Source organism: Maylandia zebra, linkage group LG22 (genome assembly GCF_041146795.1).
Source record: "Maylandia zebra isolate NMK-2024a linkage group LG22, Mzebra_GT3a, whole genome shotgun sequence".
In the NCBI taxonomy this organism is placed as follows: Eukaryota; Metazoa; Chordata; class Actinopteri; order Cichliformes; family Cichlidae; genus Maylandia; species Maylandia zebra.
The window spans coordinates 7,965,783-7,990,501 of record NC_135187.1 but is presented as its reverse complement, the minus strand read 5'-3'; the positions used below and the strand labels follow the sequence as shown (position 1 = coordinate 7,990,501).

General features: G+C 39.5%; 1 protein-coding gene, 1 long non-coding RNA gene and 1 pseudogene across 2 annotated transcripts; all 3 read left to right on the top strand.

Moving 5' to 3' along the window:
* Window positions 1-302: 302 nt before the first annotated feature.
* On the top strand, window positions 303-1,577 carry LOC112430244 (uncharacterized; annotated as a pseudogene).
* A 5,921-nt stretch (window positions 1,578-7,498) lies between these two features.
* On the top strand, window positions 7,499-10,781 carry LOC143414560 (uncharacterized). Its single transcript, XR_013095190.1, has 3 exons — window positions 7,499-7,532; window positions 9,311-9,414; window positions 10,568-10,781. It is a non-coding gene; the product is annotated as an uncharacterized LOC143414560 (long non-coding RNA).
* Window positions 10,782-11,031: 250 nt separating this feature from the next.
* LOC112430243 (uncharacterized) lies at window positions 11,032-12,596 on the top strand. The gene has a single exon (XM_024798467.2). The coding sequence runs from the start codon at window positions 11,124-11,126 to the stop codon at window positions 12,594-12,596; it is 1,473 nt and encodes a 490-aa protein (XP_024654235.2). The 5' UTR covers window positions 11,032-11,123.
* Window positions 12,597-24,719: the final 12,123 nt, after the last annotated feature.

Here is a 24,719-nt window from a genome sequence, read left to right as displayed (position 1 = left end):
GGTGGGTAACACAAGTTTTCACAATTTTTTTTAAAAAGTAAGAAAACTATTGCTGTATTCTTTTTTTTTTTTTTTTTTTTTTTTAAAAACTGTCACCACAGAATTAAACACAATTCTTGTAACTTCTAAAACAAAATCGATTGCTCAAAAACAAGCAATTGTGGGAACATAATTCCAAATAATTACAGTGCAAATATTAACTTTTTCTTTTTAGGTTTTATGGAACTCCTTCCAAGTACTCAGATATCATCTCCAACAGTGATCTGAAATCTAAAGGACCTCCTGCTGTCTACCAACTGAGACCAAAGAAAGAGAAGTTCGGGAGTCTGACAAGAATGACTGTTGGGGAAAAAAACCAAAACAAGCCAAATAAAACCATCTTACTTGTGGGTGAAACGGGAGCAGGAAAATCTACTTTGATCAACGCTCTAGTCAACTTCACCATGGGGGTTCAGTTTGAGGATGGAGTCTGGTTTCAGATTATAGAGGAGGAGAAGAGAAGTCAGACATCAGATGTGATCGTGTATGAGATCTTTGGTTTTGAAGATAAATCTCTGCCCTACTCTCTGACCATCATTGATACTCCTGGATTTGGAGACACCACAAGTACTAAAAGGGATGAAAGCATCAGTTAAAGACTATTAGACTTGTTTCAATCAGATGATGGAGTTAACAAAATTCATGCAGTGGGTCTGGTGATGAAGGCAAGTGAGATTCGACTGAGTGACCGACAGAGGTACATCCTTGATTCAGTGGTGTCTTTGTTTGGAAAAGATCTGGAGAAAAGCATTGTTGCTCTCATCACACACTCAGATGGAGTAACACCTGAAAATGCTCTCAAAGCTCTCGAAATTGCAAAAATTGAATGTCCAAGAAATGGAAATAATGAGCCTGTTCACTTCCTGTTTAATAACCAACAGAGCAAAGAGAGAACAGAAAAAAATGAATCTTGTTTGGAGACAGCATGGAGAATAACAGAGAGAGGAATGGATGAGCTCACAGCTTTTCTAGAAAAAACTGCACCTGAAAAGTTGTTGGTAACAACTAAAGTGTTACGTGAACGCAACAGACTGAAAGCCTGCATACAAAACTTGAAAGAGAAAATAAATGAAGTTGAAGTCAAGCAAACCGAAGCCAGACAGATAAAAGAAAAGTTAGAGAAACATAAAGAAGAGATGCAAAACAATAAAAATAAAAGGAAAGTCTGGCAGACATCAGAAGACATGAAAAAGAAGTATGAAAAACTGGAGGAGATCGCTCTGAAAGCTGTTTCAGCATCCACTTTTGTCCAAGAGCAGATGAGCCTTCTGGAACACCTTCAAGGGGAAATAAGCCAACTGGCAGCAAAGAAGTCACAGTTACTTGGTGAGAGCTACCAACAACTTGTCACACTGGAGGAGATGGCTCTGAAAGCTGATTCAGCATCCACTTTTGTCCACTTGGACTTCCTGATTGAGAAGATGAAGGAGGAACAAAACACAGAGAAGGTCCAGAAACTGGAGGAAATGAGAAAGAGAGTGGATGAAGGAACCAGAGTAGGGTCAAGGTATATGCAGGGAAAAAAACTAGAGAAGTGAAAAAGTGGGGTTAGGGGTAGGAATGGATGACTGAGCCTTTGTCCAGACAGAGACAGGAGAGGCGGAGTCCAACCCCCAAACGGGTTGCCCTGTTTGACCCCGGAAAAAGTTTTGTGAAAGGTTCTTCCTACTGTGTTCTATTCTGCTCATTTTCTGCCGATGAGCCGTGTTTTTGGTTTTTTTTTTTGGGGGGGGGGGGGTTGTAATTTTTTTTGTGTAGTTTTTTTTGTTCCCTGTTGGGTTTGTTATTCTATGTAATAATAATGGGAATTAAATAAGGTATGTATTTTATAAGTTTCTTTGTTATGATTTTGCTGTGAAAAAATAATTTAATAATAAAACAACAAAATAAATCAAATCAATTCAGTTTTATTTATAGACCACTAATCAGTTGCCCCAAGGCGCTTCATATTGTAAGATATGTGAGTACAAGAAAATAGTTATTATAATATGATGTGTTAAATTTGTTTAGATCACAGGAATAAGGAAGGATTTGTCTGTGTTTCAGTTTGGCTTAGCTGTAGGCCTGAGAGTGTGTAATTGTTTAGAGGGAAATGAATTTATTGACACTGGGGGTCTGCTGTCATAAAAAGAGACAGGAAGCTACAGTTGGGGGTTGCTGATGCTTGTACCTTCAATAAAAACTCATAATTGTTATAAACACGTTCCCTAAAATCAGTAAATGGCAACATAGACGCCACTAATAAACCATTTTATGCGCCCTCTAGAGCAGGAGTTAACTCCTGGTATGAAAATGCTAGAACAGCTGCTCGTGATCTAGGAAACAGTAATTGTTATGTCTGTTCAAAGGGTAATCCAGAACAGGTTATAGTGGGATACCCAATCTCAGGTTTTCCCCTGACAAAGATGCTATTCAATAATGATAAAAAGGGGCCCTTAACAGCAATCATGATGGAAGCGCGAGCAGAACTAAGTCCTTTAGATTGTTTACTCATATACGCAGGACAAGTCTCTGGTACAGATGTCAGCATGATTGACAACACTTCCTACCCTTGCATGAAGCGCCCCGAAGACTGGACTGAACCTCTTTCGCCCCGAAAACAGATGCGCCATCACCCAAATATCTCGATGACATGCATACACCGACCAAAGCTTAAGAACATAACTTATGACGCACAAAACTATACATTTTTTTCTGACTTTCCAGGAGCACGCTGTACCGAAACATGGCTATCAGCGAGTATTGACAGGACAGAAGATAGAGATATGTTTTCTTATATACAGGCATATGTTAGTAAGTATTCAGTAAAAATCTTGTATGCCCCCAACACACTGAACGACTCGTACTGGGGAGGCATATTAAAAGGCTATACAGCTTCGCGCCTGACCAGACCAATCCCACATGCTTATTGGATGTGCAATAATACCCTTAGATTAGCTTTACCTGTTAATTGGACTGGTACCTGTGGTCTAGTAACTTTAGCTCAAGAACTACTAATACAACAAACCTCGGACCTGCCTGTATCCAGCAGACGTACAAAACGCTCCGCTTACTCACATAACGTTTACATAGATGCTATAGGAGTTCCACGCGGGATACCAAAGGAATTACAGGCACAAGGAGAAATATCCGCAGGGTTTGCCTCAATACTACCGTGGATACAGATAAACAAAAATGTAGCCTGGATCAATTATGTTTATTACCATCAGCAAAGACATACCAATCTGACCAATACGGCCCTTAAGGCCCTAGGAGAACAGATGTCTGCTACCTCTTTAATGACCATGCAAAATAGGATGGCCTTAGACATGCTGTTAGCTGAGAAAGGAGGTGTTTGCGCGATGTTTGGAGATGTTTGCTGTACTTTCATTCCCAATAATACCGCCCCTAACGGTTCATTCACACAAGCTATGAATAGACTTGAAGCATTGCAGATAGAACTAAGAGCCAATGCAGGTCACGGTCAGTGGCTAGACAAGTGGCTGCAGGATACGTTTGGAAAATGGAAGGAACTAATTGTAGCTTTTGTAACCATTGTAGCATGTATCATTTTGTTTTTGATGATTATTGTCTGTTGTGTGATACCCTGTGTACGCTCAATGATAACCCGTATAGCTAGTAGTACAGCTACTTCAATGTATTTGCAATTGGCACAAATTGACCCAGATTATGTGCCAGATGTCATGAATGATGATCCTGATGTATGTATTGAGCATTAGATTGGGAATTACTCGATTATTCAAGAAGAGACCAGTCACATTTATGATTTGTCTTTATATTATGTTATTGCATTTGTGATTTTTTTTTAGTTATTATTTTAAATATAATAAAAGAGTGGAACTGTTGTGAATTTTAGCACTACGGTTAGCATTTACAGGATATTGTTTTGTAGTGATATTATACAGGAAAACTGTTACTCAATAAGGCCCATTTACTAGTTGTTTTTCTCTTTCTTTGTGACTAATGAATTAATGTGTAAGAATCACAGGCTGGTACCTCAAGGTCGAAAATACCACAGAGATCACTTCCTTACTCCCATCCTCCCTTCCTTATCTCTTAGGAAAGGGCTTGTTAAAGGCCAGGTGGTTCGTTTCAGAATTCACTAATGAAAGAACTCTGTATTCTATGTCTAGGAGTGTATTTTGCTGGGATGATCATAAATTGTAGCTGAACTGATAAACTACACAAAGGATACTTCTTTGCTCACAAGGCAGGAAGACGTTTCCTTATTTGGTCTGTACCGGTTTGAACTGAGAATCTGCTGACACACGAACCTTTTTCCTCTATATATTGTTGTATGATGAATAAACCTTTGAGTTGGTTTGGGAAAGCAACCTGAACAGTCTCTGTGTCGCTTTGTTCTCTCAAGCTACTCCCGACGTCGTAACTAACCCGCTGAACGGCATACCTGAGTGTTACTTGAGAACAATTTTGAATCTTAAACAAAACTCTGCTGATAGGTGCCCACGCCTCGGAGGAAACCCGATCCACGGATGACCCGGGACGGAGATTTCTTTCAATTTGGTGTCAGAAGTGGGATTCGCTGACGAAGGTAAATACGTGTCTTTTATATTTATATGGGACTGTATTATACCGTTCTCAGTGACCCATAAAGAAACGGGATATGCTGACGAAGTTTTCCTTAGTGGCCCAGATAAATGGGATACACTGATGAATCTTCCTTAGTCCCCGAATAAAGTAAATTAAAAGCAGAGAGACACAGGAAGTTGCCTGTTGTTTTGCGAGAAGTTGCTCGTTAAGTGAGAAGTTGCTCACCCAAAAAAAAAAATAATAATATTGCTAGCAATAAAATCGAAAGTAACACTCAGCTGTACCTCAGCAAAAATACTAACATAAATCTAACAGTTCTGAGGGATAAGCCTCTTAAAATTTTCTAACTAGAAATATATGTTAAAAAGAAAAAAAAAACAATTTTAAATTTTTTTGTAGTTTATTGTATTTATTGCAATTTATGTAATTATTAAAACTTTGGCTATAATGGTTGTATTGATGTATATCAACTTGAAATACACCCAAAAATGGCACTACAGCATATAAAAATATAATATAAGCTCTGGCGGACTTGGTTCTATGGTTCTAAGGTTTGAGATCTGCCTATAATTAGCTAAGACAGCTGGGTCTGGGGATGGCTTTTTATGTAACGGTTTAACTAGAGCCATCTTGAAGGCCTGTGTTACATAGCAGATTATTAGAGATAAGTTGATCATATTTAAGGTTGAAGCATTAATTAATGGCAGGACTTCTTTGAGCAGGTTTGTAGGAATGGGGTCTAAAAGACACGTTGATGGTTTAGAGCAGTGGTTCCCAAACTTTTTTGCTAGGCCCCCCTTTGTTTTTACAGGAAAAATGTTTGCGCCCCCCCCCCCACACACACACACACGCACGCACTAACACATCCTCCAACCACACACACCCATATTTTGCTCCATTGTGATTTATTTCACATCTCACACATTTAGTAAACAATTAAGCAAATACAAGTAGTCTGCAATAAATGACAGGTAGTAAGAAAACAAACTACTAAACCCCAAAACACAGACTTAACAATGTGGTGTATGCTGTACAGTGCAGCGAGGAATGCTCAGACCTCTACATTGGAGAGACCAAACAGCCACTTCACAAGCGCATGGCACAACATAGAAGAGCCACCTCCACAGGACAAGACTCAGCAGTCCATCTGCATCTTAAGGATAAAGGACACTCTTTCGAGGATGCCAATGTTCACATTTTGGACAGAGAGGACAGATGGTTTGAAAGAGGAGTGAAAGAAGCATCTATGTCCACTGTGAGCGACCATCTTTGAACAGGCGGTGGTTTACGACACCAACTCTCTGCCATCTATAATCCAGTTTTGAGATCCCTCCCCAGACGACTTAACGCCCACTCACATCCTGGGCCGTCTGACCTCAGGAATTCGCATGATAAGGTGGGGCCAGGTTTCACAACAAGCTCATCCGAAACCCTGGCTGATTGGGACCCACACCCAGTTTCACACCTTGGCTCAGGCGATTAGAGGATCATCAGGGGTCCTTTTGTCCCTCTGTGGGGGGATACTCCCACTAGGTTTAAATCTGGGACTCTCCACCATTTGACCTTAGAACTGAAGAAGCTTCTCGGATGAGAGGTGAAACGTCTTCAAGCAACTTAAAGAAGTCCAGATGCTTTTCTTTGCAAGCTCCTTTGACTAAACTACTAACTCTTTTAAGCTACGTCCACACCGTTTTTGAAAACGCAGCTTTTTCGTCCACACGTAAATGGCATTTTCAGTGGCACAGTTTTCACTGATTACTGCACAGCTGGACAGAACAGGCAAATTTAAAAAAAATCATTAAAACATAACGACAACGATTAGAGTTACACTAATAGAGTGTTACACTTTTAGACTGTATCTTAGTGGGAGTCTTTATTTGTGTGGAGTTCATTTGTTCAGTTGGAGGAGTGGAACAAGAAAAACTGGAAAATTTACATACTGACAGGAGGGAGGAGTTCTTGTGGTTAGAGTTTCAATGAAATCATTTGACTGTAGAGCATTAGTCCCTCCTCTGATGTAGCATAAGAGATCTTAACTTTCAATGCTCCTTGTTTTTTCCACCTTTTCAGAATCAGAGAAGTTCCTGAAAGAATCACGGGAGGTAAGATAACATCAAATGACTGGAACACGCAAGCTAGACTTAGCTATAAATGAATGACTTGATGAAGTTGATTGCTACTTACTTATTACTTATTACTTACTACTTACCTGCTACTTACTTACTTATGGCTATAACTCAGGGGATAGCAGGTTATTTACTAATTAGGTGGTTAGTGGTTCATTCCCTGGCTGGCCCAAGTTATTCTCCACCCTGCATTTCACCAGTGTGTAAATGTTAGACAGAATTCACTGAAGCATAGGAAAAAGTGCTCGTATCAATGGTTGAATGAGGTGTATTGTGTAAAGCGCTTGGACTACTCTAGTAGCAAAGGGTTATTTAAGAACAAGTCTAAATAAATCACCAAATTAAATATTTCACTAATTATGTTTTATTAACTTTAAAAACTGAAATTAGATTTTACCCTTTTTATAAAAAAAATTATAATTTATTAAATGTTTAAAGTAAGTCCTTACTTTGGTTCTTTGTGACACTCCTACATTATTAAACAGCTGAAGCGGACAAGCAAAAAAAAACAAAAAACGAATGAATAACAATTAAAAAATGAAGACAACCAGCAGAGTTACACTAATAGAGTGTAACTTAGTGGGAGTCTTTATTTGTGTGGAGTTCATTTAATCAGTTGGAGAAGTGGAACAAGAAAAACTGGAAAATTTACATACTGACAGGAGGGAGGAGTTCTTGTGGTTAGTTTCAATGAAATCATGTGACTGTAGAGCATTAGTCCCTCCTCTGATGTAGTATAAGAGATTTTAACTTTCAATGCTCCTTGTTTTTTCCACCTTTTCAGAATCAGAGAAGTTCCTGAAAGAATCACGGGAGGTAAGATAACATCAAATGACGGGAACACGCAAGCTAGACTTAGGTAAAGTTAGGCGCACTCAAATTTTTCAACCGCATCGCTTAACACCGCAGTTTTACATGTGTACTTTTTTTTGGGGGGGGGATTGCAGTCCATACAGACAATATTAATTTCTAAATTATTAACTAACAATCTTGTTCTTAAAGTGCTTTGTCAATATTGTAGAAAATGTTAAACTTAATCATCATCTTGGCTTCTGACGATCTGTTTGCTGTTGCATGCTGCTGAAAGGCAGTGGGGAGAGGGGACACTTGGGCAGTGCATTTATTGCAGAATATAATGTTTTCTGGATACACTGTGCTTTTTTAGCATTCAAAGATTGGTGGCACCATGTCAGAGCACTACCTATGAATTTCAGAGGGATCAGGCCTTAACTTAACAAAAAAGTTATCAGTAGTTCTTTTCATCTTTTCTTGTTACCCACAGCTACATCCACTTCTCTCAGGCCTAGGCTGCTCACTAGGGCTGGGTATCATCACTGATTTCTATAATCCATTCGATTCCGGTTCTCAAAGTCCTGATTGGATTCAATTTAGCCTCAGACAGTCAGAAATATTATAATTCTGATCATTTATCAGTACTGATACATGTGAGACTTCATCAGAATTGTGAACATCACAGCAGATGCCTTTGTGTCAAAGTAACTGAGAATAAAACACAGAAAAACACGAAGGAGATTTTTCTGGTCTGGCTTTTTATAGCAGATAACCTTAAAAATACTCTGCAATATTCTGTACCTTTGCATAATTTTAAAAAGTTTAAATTTCTTCAGTATTGAACAGCAGAAATTAGGCTTTCTTGTCCGAGGTCATTTAAATGAAAAAAAGAAAAAGAAAAGAAAAAGACAGCGGCCGACAGCGCTGTAAACAACGGTAGACTGGTGGGCAATAAGCCAATGAATAATGCAGAAAACAGATTTGAGACAGGAAACTGTTCTTGAAGTACACAGAGAGAGAGAGAGCTTTGCATGAAGTGTGATTTTTATCGTGGTGGAAGCAAAACAGCAAAAGTCAGAGGGAATTCATGACGAAATTGATCAAATGTGAAGCATAGTTTGCTGCTTCTTTTGCTGCTGGCTCGGCCTGCATTTCACCAGGGTGTAAATGTTAGACAGAATTCACTGAAGCATAGGAAAAAGTACTCGTATCAATGGCTGAATGAGGTGTATTGTGTAAAGCGCTCGGACTACTCTAGTAGCAAAGGGATAAGAACAAGTCTAAATAAATCACCAAATTAAATATTTCACTAATTACGTTTTATTTACTTTAAAAACTGAAATTAGATTTTACCCTTTATATAAAAAAGTTATTATCATTTATTAAATGTTTAAAGTAAGTCCTTACTTTGGTTCTTTGTCACACCACTGCAGTCTGAACGCAGACATTTAAAAGAAGCTAACAAAGTCAAAATGGTTAAAGTTAAAAGCAAGTGAAAAACCAGCCATGTTGTGCTTGAAAATAACTGCAGAAATTGTGAGGCCACCTCATTACTTGAGGCCACCTTTGAAAAATGATGACAAAGTCTGGAATATAGGGAATTAAAAAGATAGAAATGATTGAGAGGTGGCTCTAGATTTTTGCACAGTGTTGCAATTTTGAATAACTGTACATCAGTGAATACCCTTACAATCACAAACTGCAAGTGTGTGTTTATGTTACTATTTTTAAAATGCAAGTTTGTCATATTTGTCACTTATCATATCTGTTACTTATGGTTAAATGCTTTTCTTACATTTCAGTTCCACAGACCAAAGTTTGCTGACACTTAAGAAGATACAAGACATCTGTTTCCACTACACAATGAGAATTTATTTGGTGCAAGCTTGGCGATACCTAATTAAGGGTAAAACAAAGTTAAACATAGTACTGGTCAACTATAAGATGTGATAACATTTTATAATACAGTTGGCAACACATCATAGCTTTACATCATCTGTCATGTGTTTCTGTTCAATTTAGGGTGCAATTATAAGTAATTCCAAATAAATGTTTAATTAATTTGTACCTTTGATTTATTCAACAATTACAGAAAAAAGTTATATTATGAAGAAGTGTGCTCCCTTCAAAAGCATACACAAACCGAGTTTTGCCTTCTCTTGTTTTACTTAAACAGAATTATTTGGATTATTATTAATATTATTATTTGGAGGTAAAGTTAAGGTACTTTAACTGCTAATAAATAGGGCAGTGAAGGTGATAACTGTCACGGTCCAGTGTCAGTAACAGAGTTGTTTTTTTTAGTTTGGTTTTTGTGTTCCCTCTGTTTACTGTCTGTACCATGTCTCCATACATTTCCGGTTTTATTGTGAAGGTCCGTGTCTCATGTGAGTGTATTCTGTTTCACTTCCTTGTCTCGTCTTCCCCAATCAGTCCCAGCTGTGTTGCCACCTGTTCCTCGTTCCCTCTTGTGACTGCCTGCGTATTTATAGTGGTCGTGTCCAAATTCATGGGCTGCATGAGTAATTTTAAAACTTAATAGCGGCCGCCATTGTTGGAAACTGGAGTTTGGCTGGGCCGCGCTATGAATTCTGGGATATGGTAGGCCACGAAGGACACACCCGACCCATCCTTCAAATTCGGGGAAAAGGAGGACGCATTTGTCGGCTGCGTTCGGAGGAGTCTACGAATTTGGACAGCCTTCGGCGCGTCGCTGTGACGTAATCGGTCTACAAATGCGGCCTCAGGAGGATGCAGCCCATGAATTTGGACACGACCAGTGTGTATCATCTGCTCATTGCTGGTTTGTCTGCATTTCCCTGCGTCCTCCTGTGTGGGTTCCCCAAGTCTCCCTGCAGCTCCCTTTCAAGTCTGTTGTATTTAGTTGTCTCCAGTTTAGGGATCCTCAGGTTCTGTTTCATGCCCACTGCGTGTCTGTTTATTTCACCTCCCCAATAAAACTCCCTTGCATCTGAAAGCAGCCTGCATTTTGGGTCCTTCGTTAAATTCCTCACTGTTTGCCCCACGAGCCGTGACAATAACTTTCTTATTTTTTGCAGACTGGAGACAGCTGGGATCAACTGGCCATTCCAGAAGAATGATTACCAGGCTGCTGAACACTGCCTACCGAAGCCCTATGCAGCGTCTAAGAACTCGTCCACAAACTCTATCCGGTCCAGTGACTTTGTTGGGTTTGATGTGGCTCAGGGGTCGCTTCATTTCGTGGGTCCCTGTCACCAATGCAGATGATGGTACTGCCAATGGAGAGTCTTTTTTAGGCTGGTTGATATCATGGTGGGTAACACAAGTTTTCACAATTTTTTTTAAAAAGTAAGAAAACTATTGCTGTATTCTTATTTTTTTTTAAAACTGTCACCACAGAATTAAACACAATTCTTGTAACTTCTAAAACAAAATCGATTGCTCAAAAACAAGCAATTGTGGGAACATAATTCCAAATAATTACAGTGCAAATATTAACTTTTTCTTTTTAGGTTTTATGGAACTCCTTCCAAGTACTCAGATATCATCTCCAACAGTGATCTGAAATCTAAAGGACCTCCTGCTGTCTACCAACTGAGACCAAAGAAAGAGAAGTTTGGGAGTCTGACAAGAATGACTGTTGGGGAAAAAAAACCAAACAAGCCAAATAAAACCATCTTACTTGTGGGTGAAACGGGAGCAGGAAAATCTACTTTGATCAACGCTCTAGTCAACTTCACCATGGGGGTTCAGTTTGAGGATGGAGTCTGGTTTCAGATTATAGATGAGGAGAAGAGAAGTCAGACAGAAAGTCAGACATCAGATGTGATCGTGTATGACATCTTTGGTTTTGAAGATAAATCTCTGCCCTACTCTCTGACCTACTCTCTGACCATCATTGATACTCCTGGATATGGAGACACCAGAGGTACTGAAATGGATGATGGCATCAGTGAAAGACTATTAGACTTGTTTCAATCAGAGGATGGAGTTAACAAAATTCATGCAGTGGGTCTGGTGATGAAGGCAAGTGAGAATCGACTGAGTGACCGACAGAGGTACATCCTTGATTCAGTGGTGTCTTTGTTTGGAAAAGATCTGGAGAAAAGCATTGTTGCTCTCGTCACACACTCAGATGGAGTAACACCTGAAAATGCTCTCAAAGCTCTCAAAACTGCAAAAATTGAATGTCCAAGAAATGGAAATAATGAGCCTGTTCACTTCCTGTTTAATAACCAACAGAGAAAAGAGAGAACAGAAAAAAATGAATCTTGTTTGGAGACAGCATGGAGAATAACAGAGAGAGGAATGGATGAGCTCGCAGCTTTTCTAGAAAAAACTGCACCTGAAAAGTTGTTGGTAACAACTAAAGTGTTACGTGAACGCAAAAGACTGAAAGCCAGCATACAAAACTTGAAAGAGAAAATAAATGAAGTTGAAGTCAAGCAAACCGAAGCCAGACAGAAACAAGAAAAGTTAGAGAAACATAAAGAAGAGATGCAAAACAATGAAAATTTTTCTGTCGAAGTTTCGGAGAATTACAAAGAGAAAGAATATATAAAAACTGGGTGGTGGGGTGGGGTGTTTTATAATGGTACTGTCTCCTGTACAAACTGTCAGGAGAACTGTCACTTGAATTGTGAAATGGCCTGGTATCCTTCACAGTGTGATATCATGAGCGGAGGCTACTGCACTTTTTGCAAGTGTCCTGTATCACATCATGTGAAAGAAAACTGGAGATATGTGCTGAAAACAAGGAAAGTCTGGCAGACATCAGAAGACATGAAAAAGAAGTATGAAAAAAATAAGTCTGAAAGTCAAGAGCAGATGAGCCTTCTGGAACACCTTCAAGAGGAAATAAGCCAACTGGCAGCAAAGAAGTCACAGTTACTTGGTGAGTGCTACCAACGACTTGTCACACTGGAGGAGATCGCTCTGAAAGCTGATTCAGCATCCACTTTTGTCCACTTGGGCTTCCTGATTGAGAAGATGAAGGAGGAACAAAACACAGAGAAGGTCCAGAAACTGGAGGAAATGAGAAAGAGAGTGGATGAAGGAACCAGAGTAGGGTCATTGTATATGCAGGGAAAAAAACTAGAGAAGTGAAAAAGTGGGGTTAGGGGTAGGAATGGATGACTGAGCCTTTGTCCAGACAGAGACAGGAGAGGCGGAGTCCAACCCCCAAACGGGTTGCCCTGTTTGACCCCGGAAAAAGTTTTGTGAAAGGTTCTTCCTACTGTGTTCTACTCTGAGGTGCTCATTTTCTTCCGATGAGCCGTGTTTTTGTTTTTGTTTTTTTTGGGGGGGGGGGGGGGGGGGGGGGTTGTAATTTTTTTTGTGTAGTTTTTTTTGTTCCCTGTTGGGTTTGTTATTCTATGTAATAATAATGGGAATTAAATAAGGTATGTATTTTATAAGTTTCTTTGTTATGATTTTGCTGTGAAAAAAATAATTTAATAATAAAACAACAAAATAAATCAAATCAATTCAGTTTTATTTATAGACCACCAATCAGTTGCCCCAAGGCGCTTCATATTGTAAGATATGTGAGTACAAGAAAATAGTTATTATAATATGATGTGTTAAATTTGTTTAGATCACAGGAATAAGGAAGGATTTGTCTGTGTTTCAGTTTGGCTTAGCTGTAGGCCTGAGAGTGTGTAATTGTTTAGAGGGAAATGAATTTATTGACACTGGGGGTCTGCTGTCATAAAAAGAGACAGGAAGCTACAGTTGGGGGTTGCTGATGCTTGTACCTTTAATAAAATCTCATAATTGTTATAAACTGTAGGTTTGCAGGAGACTCTCCACATGCTTATCTGTAAATGTAAGACAACAAGAGGCCAATGGCCCAGTGGATGCAGAGTGGGGGTCTCAGTGTTTGTAATATGTTAACTGTGTTTTGTATGTTGTCTAAAGGAATTTGGTGTGGCTTGGGTGAGGAGATTACTTTTATGACCGGCAGGAAGTCACGCACACAGAGACACACACACACACAGTGCTTTGACTGTTACACTCACACACCTACATGCACAGTCACTCACGTGCACTCACATAGGCACGCACAGGCACTCACCTGCTCGTGCATACACACACAAACACAGAGTTTGCAGCTCACCATGGGGGTTTTATGATGGGGTCACTTCTATAAAGCTGACTGTAACAAACAAAGGAGTGGAAGATCTGCAGAGGGACACCAGCCTTACACGTCTCCCCTTCTGGAAGATGCATGCTTAAATTAAGATGAATAAAGGTTTTGTGAAAATGACTACTGAGTCCGGTGCCGTCTCTGGATGCCTCGAGGAATAAAAAAGAACCAGGGTGAAACTGATTTTGTAACAGATAGATCCTAAAATAATACATATAGAGAAAAGGGATTAGGGTTGTGAGATAGAATGCAAAAACCCTCCCCACCTTGTCTGATGACCAGGTGGTTGATAGAGGTTCATTGGAGACGCACATGCGTAACTCCACATTACCCTATCTCATCTCACTTGCCCTTCTGTCCCTGGAGGATGACTGTGTAGCCGCCGGGAGACGCCGAGACAGCAAACTCCATCAATCCCCATTGAGTGAAATCCTACATTTACTTTTTTGGATGTGGCGTTTTGAGTGTTCTATGTATTCAATTGTGTGTCCTCATTGTTACCTCAAAAGTGTCTGAGTTCATTTTATACTTTTTAATTTGGTTAGGTTTGTGAAAAAGAACGCAATGGAGGGGGGGGGGGGGGGGTGTAGGGTTAGGGGAAAACGAAATGGGTTAGGGGAAGGGGACTGAGCCTGCCATCTCCGTGAGGCAGGGGCACGGAGGCATCCCTCCAGAAGGAAACCCACCCTGCTGGTTGTCACGATTACGGGAAAGCCTGCTGACATTGGGTCCTCAGTCTTTGGTTAATCTTTGCGTTTGTGTTGTGTTTTATGTTTTGTATATTGTTGTAGTTTTTGTGATTGGGGTTCGCCTTTATCTAAGTAATTATAACTCTTATATGAGCTTTTATGAGGCGAGAAATAAATATAGAAAATAAAAGGAAAAAAAAGAAAAATTTAAACAAAAGTTTTATTTAATTAATTATTAAGATCAAGAAAATGGTGTTCCGTAAACGCAACGATTCGACCCTTCAAGGTTCTTCTTCAGGCGCTTGGCACACAAAAAAACTGCTGACAAAAATGTGGCTGTAATGCACAGTTCTGTGGCTGGTAAGAGATGTTCACTCTTCAACGTTCCAAATCCGAATGAGCTCCTGGCTGACTCCACCTCCCTTTATACTGACTGTGTGTGTTTTTTATGTTTTGTCAATCCATTTCCAATTCTCCTTTTGTAAAACGTGTATTAACCTTCTGCATGTGAATCCTTTTTACCATTACCCTTAAATATGACCTCTAAACATTTTACAGTACACTGTTTTTAATATTTAATCTTTTTAACTGTATTTGTTTCTTGTGAAATGATGTCATGAAATAACACTGTTTTTAATGTTTTACGTGATTCCACGTTTTTTTAATCTAAACATCATTTTTATCAAATAAAAATGTTTTAATCAATTTTTATAATGTAAATAATGTCCATGTCCAATTGTAATTAACTGTAAATATTAGGATGAGGGTTTTGTATTATGGCCCCCAGGTTAAGATTAGAATTAGGATGGGGGAGGGGTTAGGGGAAATCAAATTTGGGAGTCAGGGTTAGGGTAGGGGAATTGATTCCTCCTACAAGGATAGAAGGAAGGTGCGCGGGCCGTCCCACGGGAGAACCCCAGATCCCTGTTTGGGTTGTCAACACATCTCACCTCATCCTGGAGGTGAGAACCGACCCCTTCTAACCTCCATCTTTAAGTGAGATTAAAGAATGACATTACCGCAAAACAAAATTAGAAACTACGATTAGCATGTGTGATATTTTGTTTTACGCTCTGTGTCATGTTTCCTGTATGTCGAATGTCTCTGTACCTCTTACTGTTGGCTGTGTGATAAACTGTTATACCTGTTATGGTCAACAAATAAGGGAACCTATTTTTTCTTGTAGCCACACAAACCTACACTTTGGTATTTTGTAACCATGTATTTTATGTATTTGTGTATTTCCTCTAAATGTTCATGTGGTGAAGCTTCGCAACATGAAAAATGCAATTTCCATGAACGGTTTATGTATTATGCTTATGGATACAAGCTTATTTATACACACATGAACACATGCTGAAACTAATCTGTTTTGGCAACGATAAGCAAAGCATTAAAACGATAAGAGGCCGCTGTTAACGTATTTTATCCGATAAATAAACCCTGTACAATGCATTTTACCCCCCCCCCCCAAACAGCCCTTTTGAATGTCTCCCTAGTATGGCCACAACACCTCACTCTTGGAGCACTTTTTTGCCACATGTATTGCAAACCACGTCTCAGCTGTTTGTGGAGGTAAAATAAGTCTGCACATGACTAAAATTACACTCAGCCATTGTTGTGAGTGCGCACGCCAAGGGGCTGCGAGACATTTATACAGCCGTATTTCGCACATGACTATGAAAGGCAGAAGAGGAAGTAGTTCCTTTGAATGTAGACAATCCGAATGTTATAGTTTCTTTCCACTGTGTTCCTGTTAATGAACTACAAATTTACTCTAAATTACTAAAATATCGATATTCTAATGTGAGAATCGAGTCAGACTCTTAAAGATTAGTAGTTAATTAAAGGTAGTCATTAAAAGTAACAAATGATCTTCATGCCACGGACAAGGGAGACATTAATAAAGCTCTCACAGCCCTACCTTATGCTTATTATCCATACTGGACTTTGGATGCCTTTTTTTTTTTTTATTATTTTTTGTCTCTGTCTTGATTATTAAATTTTCCACTTTCTTTAAGTTGTTTAGAATGGACTGAAATTTACAAAGCTTGTCTCAGTAACCACTCAAAGTCCTTTACACTACAAGCCAAATCCAACTTTTTTTCACATATTCATCTAGGTCTCCATTCAGTATCTAATTAGCATCTACAACTAGGACCAATTTAGAAATACCAGTTAATCAAAATTGCAGAACAAGTCCCATGTAGCCACAAAGAAAAAACACGAAAGCCACATAGAGACACCAGGAAAGTGAGGTGACAGTGCTCACCACTACACCACAATGACGCTTTGGTTATATCCATGTGAATTTGTTTTATTTCAACATAAACACATTATGTTCTAAAATTAGCAATTAATTATTTATTAATTAATAATTAATGTTTTTTTCTATAAGTAACTGGTGGTTGTTTGATGACCACTCAGCTCTGACTGAAGCGTCCTGTTGATTTACCATCACATTAATGTTCTTACTTTCTGTGGACAACTCGTCATACACAGACTTCAGAATTAGTCCAAGAATGTCACGGTACTGGACCATGAGGCCCAGGGTTTAAGTTCTAATGCACATTTTTGTATCCACATGTGTAGTTTAACGCATCTAGTTGTTTTCTAGTTTGCAGTTTAGTCCTTGGTTTCTTAGTCCCTTTTGTCATCTCTCCTTGGTCCGTGTGTCTACCTGTCATGTTTCATGTCTCTGGTTAGGTTAAGTTCATGTTCTATCTCCATGTCTCTGTGTTTCCTGTTTTATTTTGAAAGAGTCTGCTGTTCTTTGTTCATTGTAGTTAGTGTTACTCTCCCCTGTATTGTCATTATGTTTCCTTCTAGTCAGCTGTGTTCTCATGTGTCTCCACTTCCCCTGATCACCTCATGTGTGTATTTAAGTCCTCAGTCTTCCTTTGTTCGTCGCCGCGTCGTCTGTTCAACTCCCCCCATGTTACGGCAGGTTACAGGACTCTGTGCTGGTCATGTCCATGTTGCTTCCGTGTATACGTTTCATAGTTCTTTGTTGTTCCAGCACAGAGTCCTGGGCCCTATTTCAGGAAGCCGGTTTAGAGCAAAATCTGAGTAAGTATACCCTGAGTTAACGAAAACTCTGGGTTTTCGGTTTCACAAAGCGAGTTCAGCTGAAGCCTGAGTGAGTCACTATGACGACACACTCCGTGAAGCTAACCTGCCCCCTAGCAGGTTTACTACAACTAACCCTGACTGTCCCCGCCTCTTTGTCGGAAACCTGACAGTAGGAAGTGTCAGACATGGCGTGCCCCTTCCTTGAAGAGCCAGTAGATGTTGAAGCCCAAATTCTCCGCAGAGCTCTCCGCCGGGAGAGAGTGATCAGAGCGCGTATGGACATTTTATCATTACCTGATGATTTCCTGTGCGAACGTTACCGTTTCTCAGCACAATCAATAAGTTATTTGGATAACATCCTCAGGCCATATATTGCGCATGTGACACATCGCGGACATGCGCTCAGTCCATTACATATTCTTTGTACCGCACTCCGTTTCTTTGCAAACGGGAGCTTTCTGTATAATATTGGTGACGCTGAGCACGTTTCCAAGGCTACCGTCTGTCGGGCAGTCAGGAATGTTACAGTAGCACTGAAACGTCTCCTGTACTCGTTTGTGGTGTTCCCCGGTCATAGACCCACAAGATTCATCAAAGAGGGATGCCACAAAATTTCAGGTATCAGGATGAACAAAACTCAATGCATGATGTGGTGATACGTGAACTACCACTCAAATGGTACATAAATTTCCAGGGTTCCCAGGCGTGATTGGCTGTATAGATGGCACCCACATTCCAATCATTGCACCCTCAGCAAATGAAGGAGACTATGTGAACAGGAAGTCCTTCCACAGCATCAATGTACAGGTACATAATTCCCTGTAGCATTTCACACCAACAAGTGATGGCATCATGGTAATGGATGCCAATATGTGTTCTCTGCACTGTGTAGATCATATGTGATGCTGCCAACATCATCACAAATGTGGAAGCCAAGTGGCCAGGCTCTGTACATGACTCACGAATCTTCCGGGAATGTACACTGAGCACCAAATTTGGTGGGTCGAAGTAACTGTGAAATATACAGAGACCAATTGCCACAGGGACGTTTGCACTGACATGTATTCTTCTGTCCTAGGAGAGTTCACTGGCCACCTGCTTGGTGATAGGGGGTACCCATGTCTACCCTATTTGCTCACCCCTTACCCTGACCCTGAACCGGGCCCACAGCAGCATTATAATCTGGCCCATTGCAGGACACGGGCCAGAGTTGAAATGACCATCGGAATGCTCAAGGCCCGGTTCCAGTGCCTTCGTAGACTCAGGGTCACCCCAGAAAGGGCATGTGACATCATTGTGGCATGTGTGATCCTACACAACATTGCCACGATTAGAGGTGAACACTGTCCAGCTGAACCAGACATCAGCAGTGATCCACACGATGAACATCCTGACCCACCCACGAACGTACAGGATGGAAGAGCAGTCAGAGACACCATATGCCACAACCATTTCCTGTGACCCGTCACCCCAACATGTTACATGACAAATACACAGATACTGTGGTCAACTGGCTTTATTGGTCACCCTGTATGTCCTGTACACAAAGTATAAATGCGTATATTAGTATGTTGTACAAACACTGACATGATTCGTCCATCTATGATCACTCCACCCACCCTTAACTGTTGTTCCAGCAGTACAATCTCCAGCTTCGACTTTTGGATCTGCAGCTGGAGGTGCACCATTTCCATGTCGCACTTCTGTATCTTCCTGGCCAGATATGTCTTATACAGCTGCTTTACAGGGAGCTATTGCAACAAGGGACATAGCATTGGCATCCATAGTACATGCCTACTTAGGTTGGTTGTAAATCAGTGCTGAACATCCTACTGTGGAAAGGTTTGTTGTAGGAGTGGCTGGACCCTCTTCCTCTTCATTTCCAGCATCACTCTGCCAGGGACATAGTAAGTCCATGGTGTCATCATAGTACCACATTGTAGTCAGTTGTTATATTTTCCACTGTACGCTGTATACCTCATAGTGTGGCTCTGTTGCGGCCTCCTCTGTAGCAGCTGTCACTGTTTCGTCATCATATGCCTGTGGTGGAGACATTTAACAGCATTGCTGTTCTACTGTTGACACATGTAGTCTGTGGAGTATTACGAGTACTCACGACTGCATGTCGGTCTGGCTCAACAGGGGGCTGCACCAGATGCAGTACACCATCACCATCAACTGGAAGTATATGGGGTTCATACAGGTCACTCATGACTTATGTGGGCGCAAATGGCAATTACCAGACATACCAATCACCATACACCTCATTGTCAGTATGCTCTCAGAGACAACCGACACTGAGGGAAGGCAAAATCAGTAGGTGTCAGGGTGGAAACGCTTTTATGAGCTTTATGTTGCATTAAGGTATATGTTCATATGTTACTCTTATTGGGAAAAGTACGAAATGTACTACTTGCTCTGTCTCTGGGAACAGGGAGCTCACCCTGTGAGAGGTTAACACACACACACACATGTATGCAAAATTAAAGGACACTGCTATGCTCTTCATAAAGACGTACCACTGCAGCTCGGTGTGTGTGAGTCTCTCCCTGGGCCCTCACCCGTGCAGCACGTTAACAGTTTCCAAGTGTCTCAGTGTTGTTTATTCACCTGACTGTTTGATAACTGTCATTCTCTGACAGTAGGACAATAACTTCACTACGACATAGTTCATTTTGGTCAAGGTGACTGTGCAGAATGGATGTATGCACGCCATGTATTGTTTTGGATTTACCCCTTATGTAGGCACTTGTGTCTTGTGGGGTTATTGCCACAGAGGATGTGCCTCTGCATTATAATCAGAATCAGAAAGGGGTTTTATTGCCAAATGTTGAGCAGGCTGCTGCGGTACTTGCGAAACATATTGTAAGACAAACACTTACATAAACATAAAAATTTAAATTAAAAGTGCTAAGCAGATTGATATATAAATGTATGCACACACAGAGTCATGTGTTTGTTGTGGGAACAGTACTTATGGTTATTGTTCATGAGTCCAACAGCAGCGGGACGAAATTGTTGTTATGGCGAGAGGTTCTTCAGCTGAAGGCAGCCGAAGAAACATGTATTCTGTAAAAATTAATAGTTTACTCATTCTTTGACAAACAGAAGAATGTTTCCTTGCCCCTTCGCTTAAGCTTTTAGAAACAATAATTGTATAACATCTTGTGGTTTACTGTTCAAATTATGGGGAAGTGATTGGGTGTGGCGGGGTCCTCTCCTAAACTTCTCCCAAACAAATGCAGGTGCACAAAAGATTATTTACATAGAAAATAAACAACTGACTTAATTCAAAACAAAACAAACATCTATATATGTAAACAAAACAAGCGGCTGAGCCAGTCTGCATGTTACCCTCACTGTAACATCTCACAGAATGCCCCCGGTAGGCCCTGACTAGTGATGTTCGAATACTTGAGAATCACTTTACTGACTGACTCACTGACTCATCCCTGTTGCTGTTAGCAAACTAATTCCATTAGTAGAACTATATCTAGCTTATAATTAAAATTGTGGGGGGGGGGAAACAACAGACAGATTCTTAACAAAAGCATTTCTGCTCTGAACTGGAAGAAAAAACCCTGAGTAGAAGCTCACATCAAGACAATAGCTCCTCAGTTCACAGTAGCATCGCTCAGCTAACATGCTAACAGCACATTTGAGTTACTCACCCCCTCCCTTGCTGTGCTCAATCGTAGCGAATCACTCAGGACTCACTAACTATGGGCTCAAAATGTGGTCATAAATATTTTGTACTTGTAAATCAGGATTTGTATGTGTGAAAAAGATTTGTGTGTGTGTGTGTGTGTGTGTGTGTGTGTGTGTGTGTGTGTGTGTGTGTGTGTGTGTGTGTGTGTGTGTGTGTGTGTGTAAAAAAGATTTCTATGTGTACAAAGAATTTTTTTGCCCTCTACTGCTGAGTCTGTCAGTCTGATCCACAACTTGTCATCTTCATTCATGATGTTTCTCATTCTTCTCTCCAGAAATGTCTGAACAGAAACAGTTGAGGAAATGACCTCACTGGAAATATCTGTGTAGGTTCTGAGTCACACAGGTCGTGGTAGAAGCAAGCTTAGTTTAGGTTAAATTTAGGACATTTTTTAAACTCCAGTCTCTTTCTTCCCGAGCTCCTTGTTGGATTTTTCTGTGCTGAGATGATGAAACATAACAATGTGATTTAATGCATAAGAACATGAACCCTCATGCTGGTTCATGTTCGGCTCAACATTTAGCTCTACATTAATCTCTGCTTTATTAGAAGTTCAGTAAGATTCTTGTTACAGAAACTTAACAAAATTAAAATAACAAAACTCTTTCAAATTATGTAAAAATGCTCTATTTAATTTATCAATGACTTAATAAGTTGTATTTTCTAATAAATTTGGTGCTGTAACAGAAATTCCCCAACTTATATTATAATGTTGATCAAAAACACTAAAGAAATGTGAATACTGTACAAGTTTACAGTTTTTTGTTTACAGCTTTATTTTTGAGACCTTCCAATTGTTTTAATGTTTCTTTGTGTCTCATGTGTTCAAATGGTGATTAATAAATTTAATAAACAAAGATTTTGTTAATTACAACATAATAAAACAAAAAGATCTTAGAACAGCATTGGAAAAAAGTGATACGATGATCAGCTGGAACTTAAAATAAATAAATAATGAGACATTTTTTCTGTCCTCTCTTCTCTATGGTCGAGGTTTAGAATTACAGATGTGTTTAGCAGATTAGACAGTGGGTTTTTTGCCACTATTTGAATTATCAAATAATTTATTAGTAATAATTAATTTATTAATGTATAAATGAATAAAAGACAATCAAAGTAATTTCAAACTAAAGAAGTATAATAAATGTATAATAAACTAAAGTAATTTGCAAATGAATTTACCGAAGCATATTTTATTCATTTATCTTTATTCATTATTAAATCTTAAAATGCTTTATTTTAATGTGCATGATCTCCCAGTCATCTGTATAAAGGTACAGTATCTACAGGCAGGGGCGGAGCGTGGGGGTGGCTTACTGGGCTTAAGCCCGGGTTGTTTTGTCAGAAGCCCGGGGTATTTTGGAGTGTAATTTTTTCATAGATGTCTGGCTGACAACTGTATAAAACAAAAAGTACACACAATATTCGAAGCACATAGTGCACACTGTGGGAATTTACGACTGTGCGTGAATCCCCCCCTGATATTGGTATGATCCAAGCTCAGGCACTAAGCGACTGAGCGAGGGGGCGGGGCAACTGCTGCCCGTGAGTGCGCTGTTGGAGAGACGGAGCCAGCCATACTAAGGAGAGCTTAAGTTTGACCAGGTACCAAAGCAAATCATTCGTACCGTACAAATAATGTAAATATGACGGTGCATCACGAAAGATTGATATCAAACTGATCACTTGACCAATATTACGTTACTTGCTCTTCAAGTGAATCAACAAATGGCGAAATGAAAAGCCGAACAAATGCTATTTTTTTTTAGAGATTCTTAGCTTACGTGTGTTTATTTCATATTTTCAGTTCTTACCCTCCCCGACTAAATCGGTTTCAGTTATGTACTGAAATATAAGAATGGACATTAGAGGGTTCTTTCAAAGAAAAACTCAGGTAAATGTTATTTTATATATTATGCTTTGTATGTTGTTCAGTATATTTGTATGCAAAACAAGAGGAATTTCAGTACACAGCAGGATATTCACATTTGTAACCAGATATTTACACTTTAGGGAGAAAACATAAAACATTTTTACTGCACAACATCAATTTAGAGTAAACTTTTGTTTTAGATAAATATTGAAATATCTTTTGAATTAGTTAAATGTCACAATAAAGAGAGACAGAGCTTTCTGTTTTTTATCACTTTCATCAAATTTAGGAGTACATGTACACTAAGTTTATTGTTAATTAATAAGAAAACTCCAGACGATTCCATTCTGAGCTGAAGAAGCTTCTGATAGGTTAGTAGAGTCCATGTGAGTAAACTGGTGGCACAGCTGTGGATGCATATAAGACAAAACACAGAGCCTGTTTCTGTGACATGGGAAAATCAAGAGATATCAACCAAAACACCAGGAAAAGAACTGTGGAGCTCCATAAGTGTGGCTCAATTTTGAATACAATTTGGTGCCATTTACAATTAAGAAATACAGACGATTTCTCTCTTTACTCTTAAAGTTAACAAATATGTTTTTTATATTTATCAATCTAAAAAAATAAACATTTAGTCTGATTTGATGTTACAATTTAAAAGTGTTTGTGTTTTTATCTGAAGAGTTTGTAAATATCTGGTTTCAACTGTATATTTGATGATTGTCAGCACAAAGAGGGAGAGAGGAACAGAGAGGGAGAGAGAGGAACAGAGAGGGAGAGAGAAAGGAGCAGAGAGGGAGATGGAGAATGAGGACAGAACAGAGATGAACAAGAGCAGGTGAGACACACATGTTAGTCAAATGGTTGTTTACCAAAAGTATCACTGTATCATAGGTACTCATGTATCTCGTACCTAGTGTTTCTTTTTAGGTTTGTTATTTTTCAAATTCTATATTTATTAAGTTATGAAGGCTTGTTTGCACAACAAGGCTAAATAATTATATAAACCTTTCTCAATCTAAATATTGTACTTTGGTAAAATTAAAAAATAAGTGTAGTGCAGGTCTATGATGATTTTTAGTGCTACTATCATCTAGTTCTGATTCTGGTTCTGTCTTGGTTAAGTCCCAAGTAGTCCTGATTTTGAACTGTTGTAGTCCTGTTTTAATTCTGGATCAGTTCTTGGTCTGGTTGAATTGGGGTTTAGTCCTCGTGTCTTGATACAGCCCTGATTTTGTTCTGCCTTGCTGCTTAATTAAAAAACTAGCTTAAGGTGTTCTGCACATGTGATATATATTTTTCCCTATATGAAGTCATTCTTTTTTGAACAAAACTCAAAACAGAGCCAATTAATCTTTCAGTCATTTCTACCCCCCCCCCCCCCCCCCCCCCCCCCCCCCCATACTATCCTTTTGGGCTAAGCCCCGGGTGTTTCAAATGTCTGGCTCCGCCTCTGTCTACAGGTCTGAATGTCTATGGGCAGAACTTTGTGCCAGACCTGGAAGCGCCCTCTTGTGGTGTAACTTAGGATCGCACTCCACTTAAAATTAAAAATACACTTGAAATCTTAAAATTAAGATCCTTCTTTAACAATTGATCAATTGATTAATATCTATTAATAATATGTAATGATATCTAATGATTTATAATTTGTCGCCGGTTTTGCATCAGATCCTGGATGCCCCCCTCCCCCCGCAAAAAAAAAGTGGGTTAACACAAGAAGCCGACAGGATTT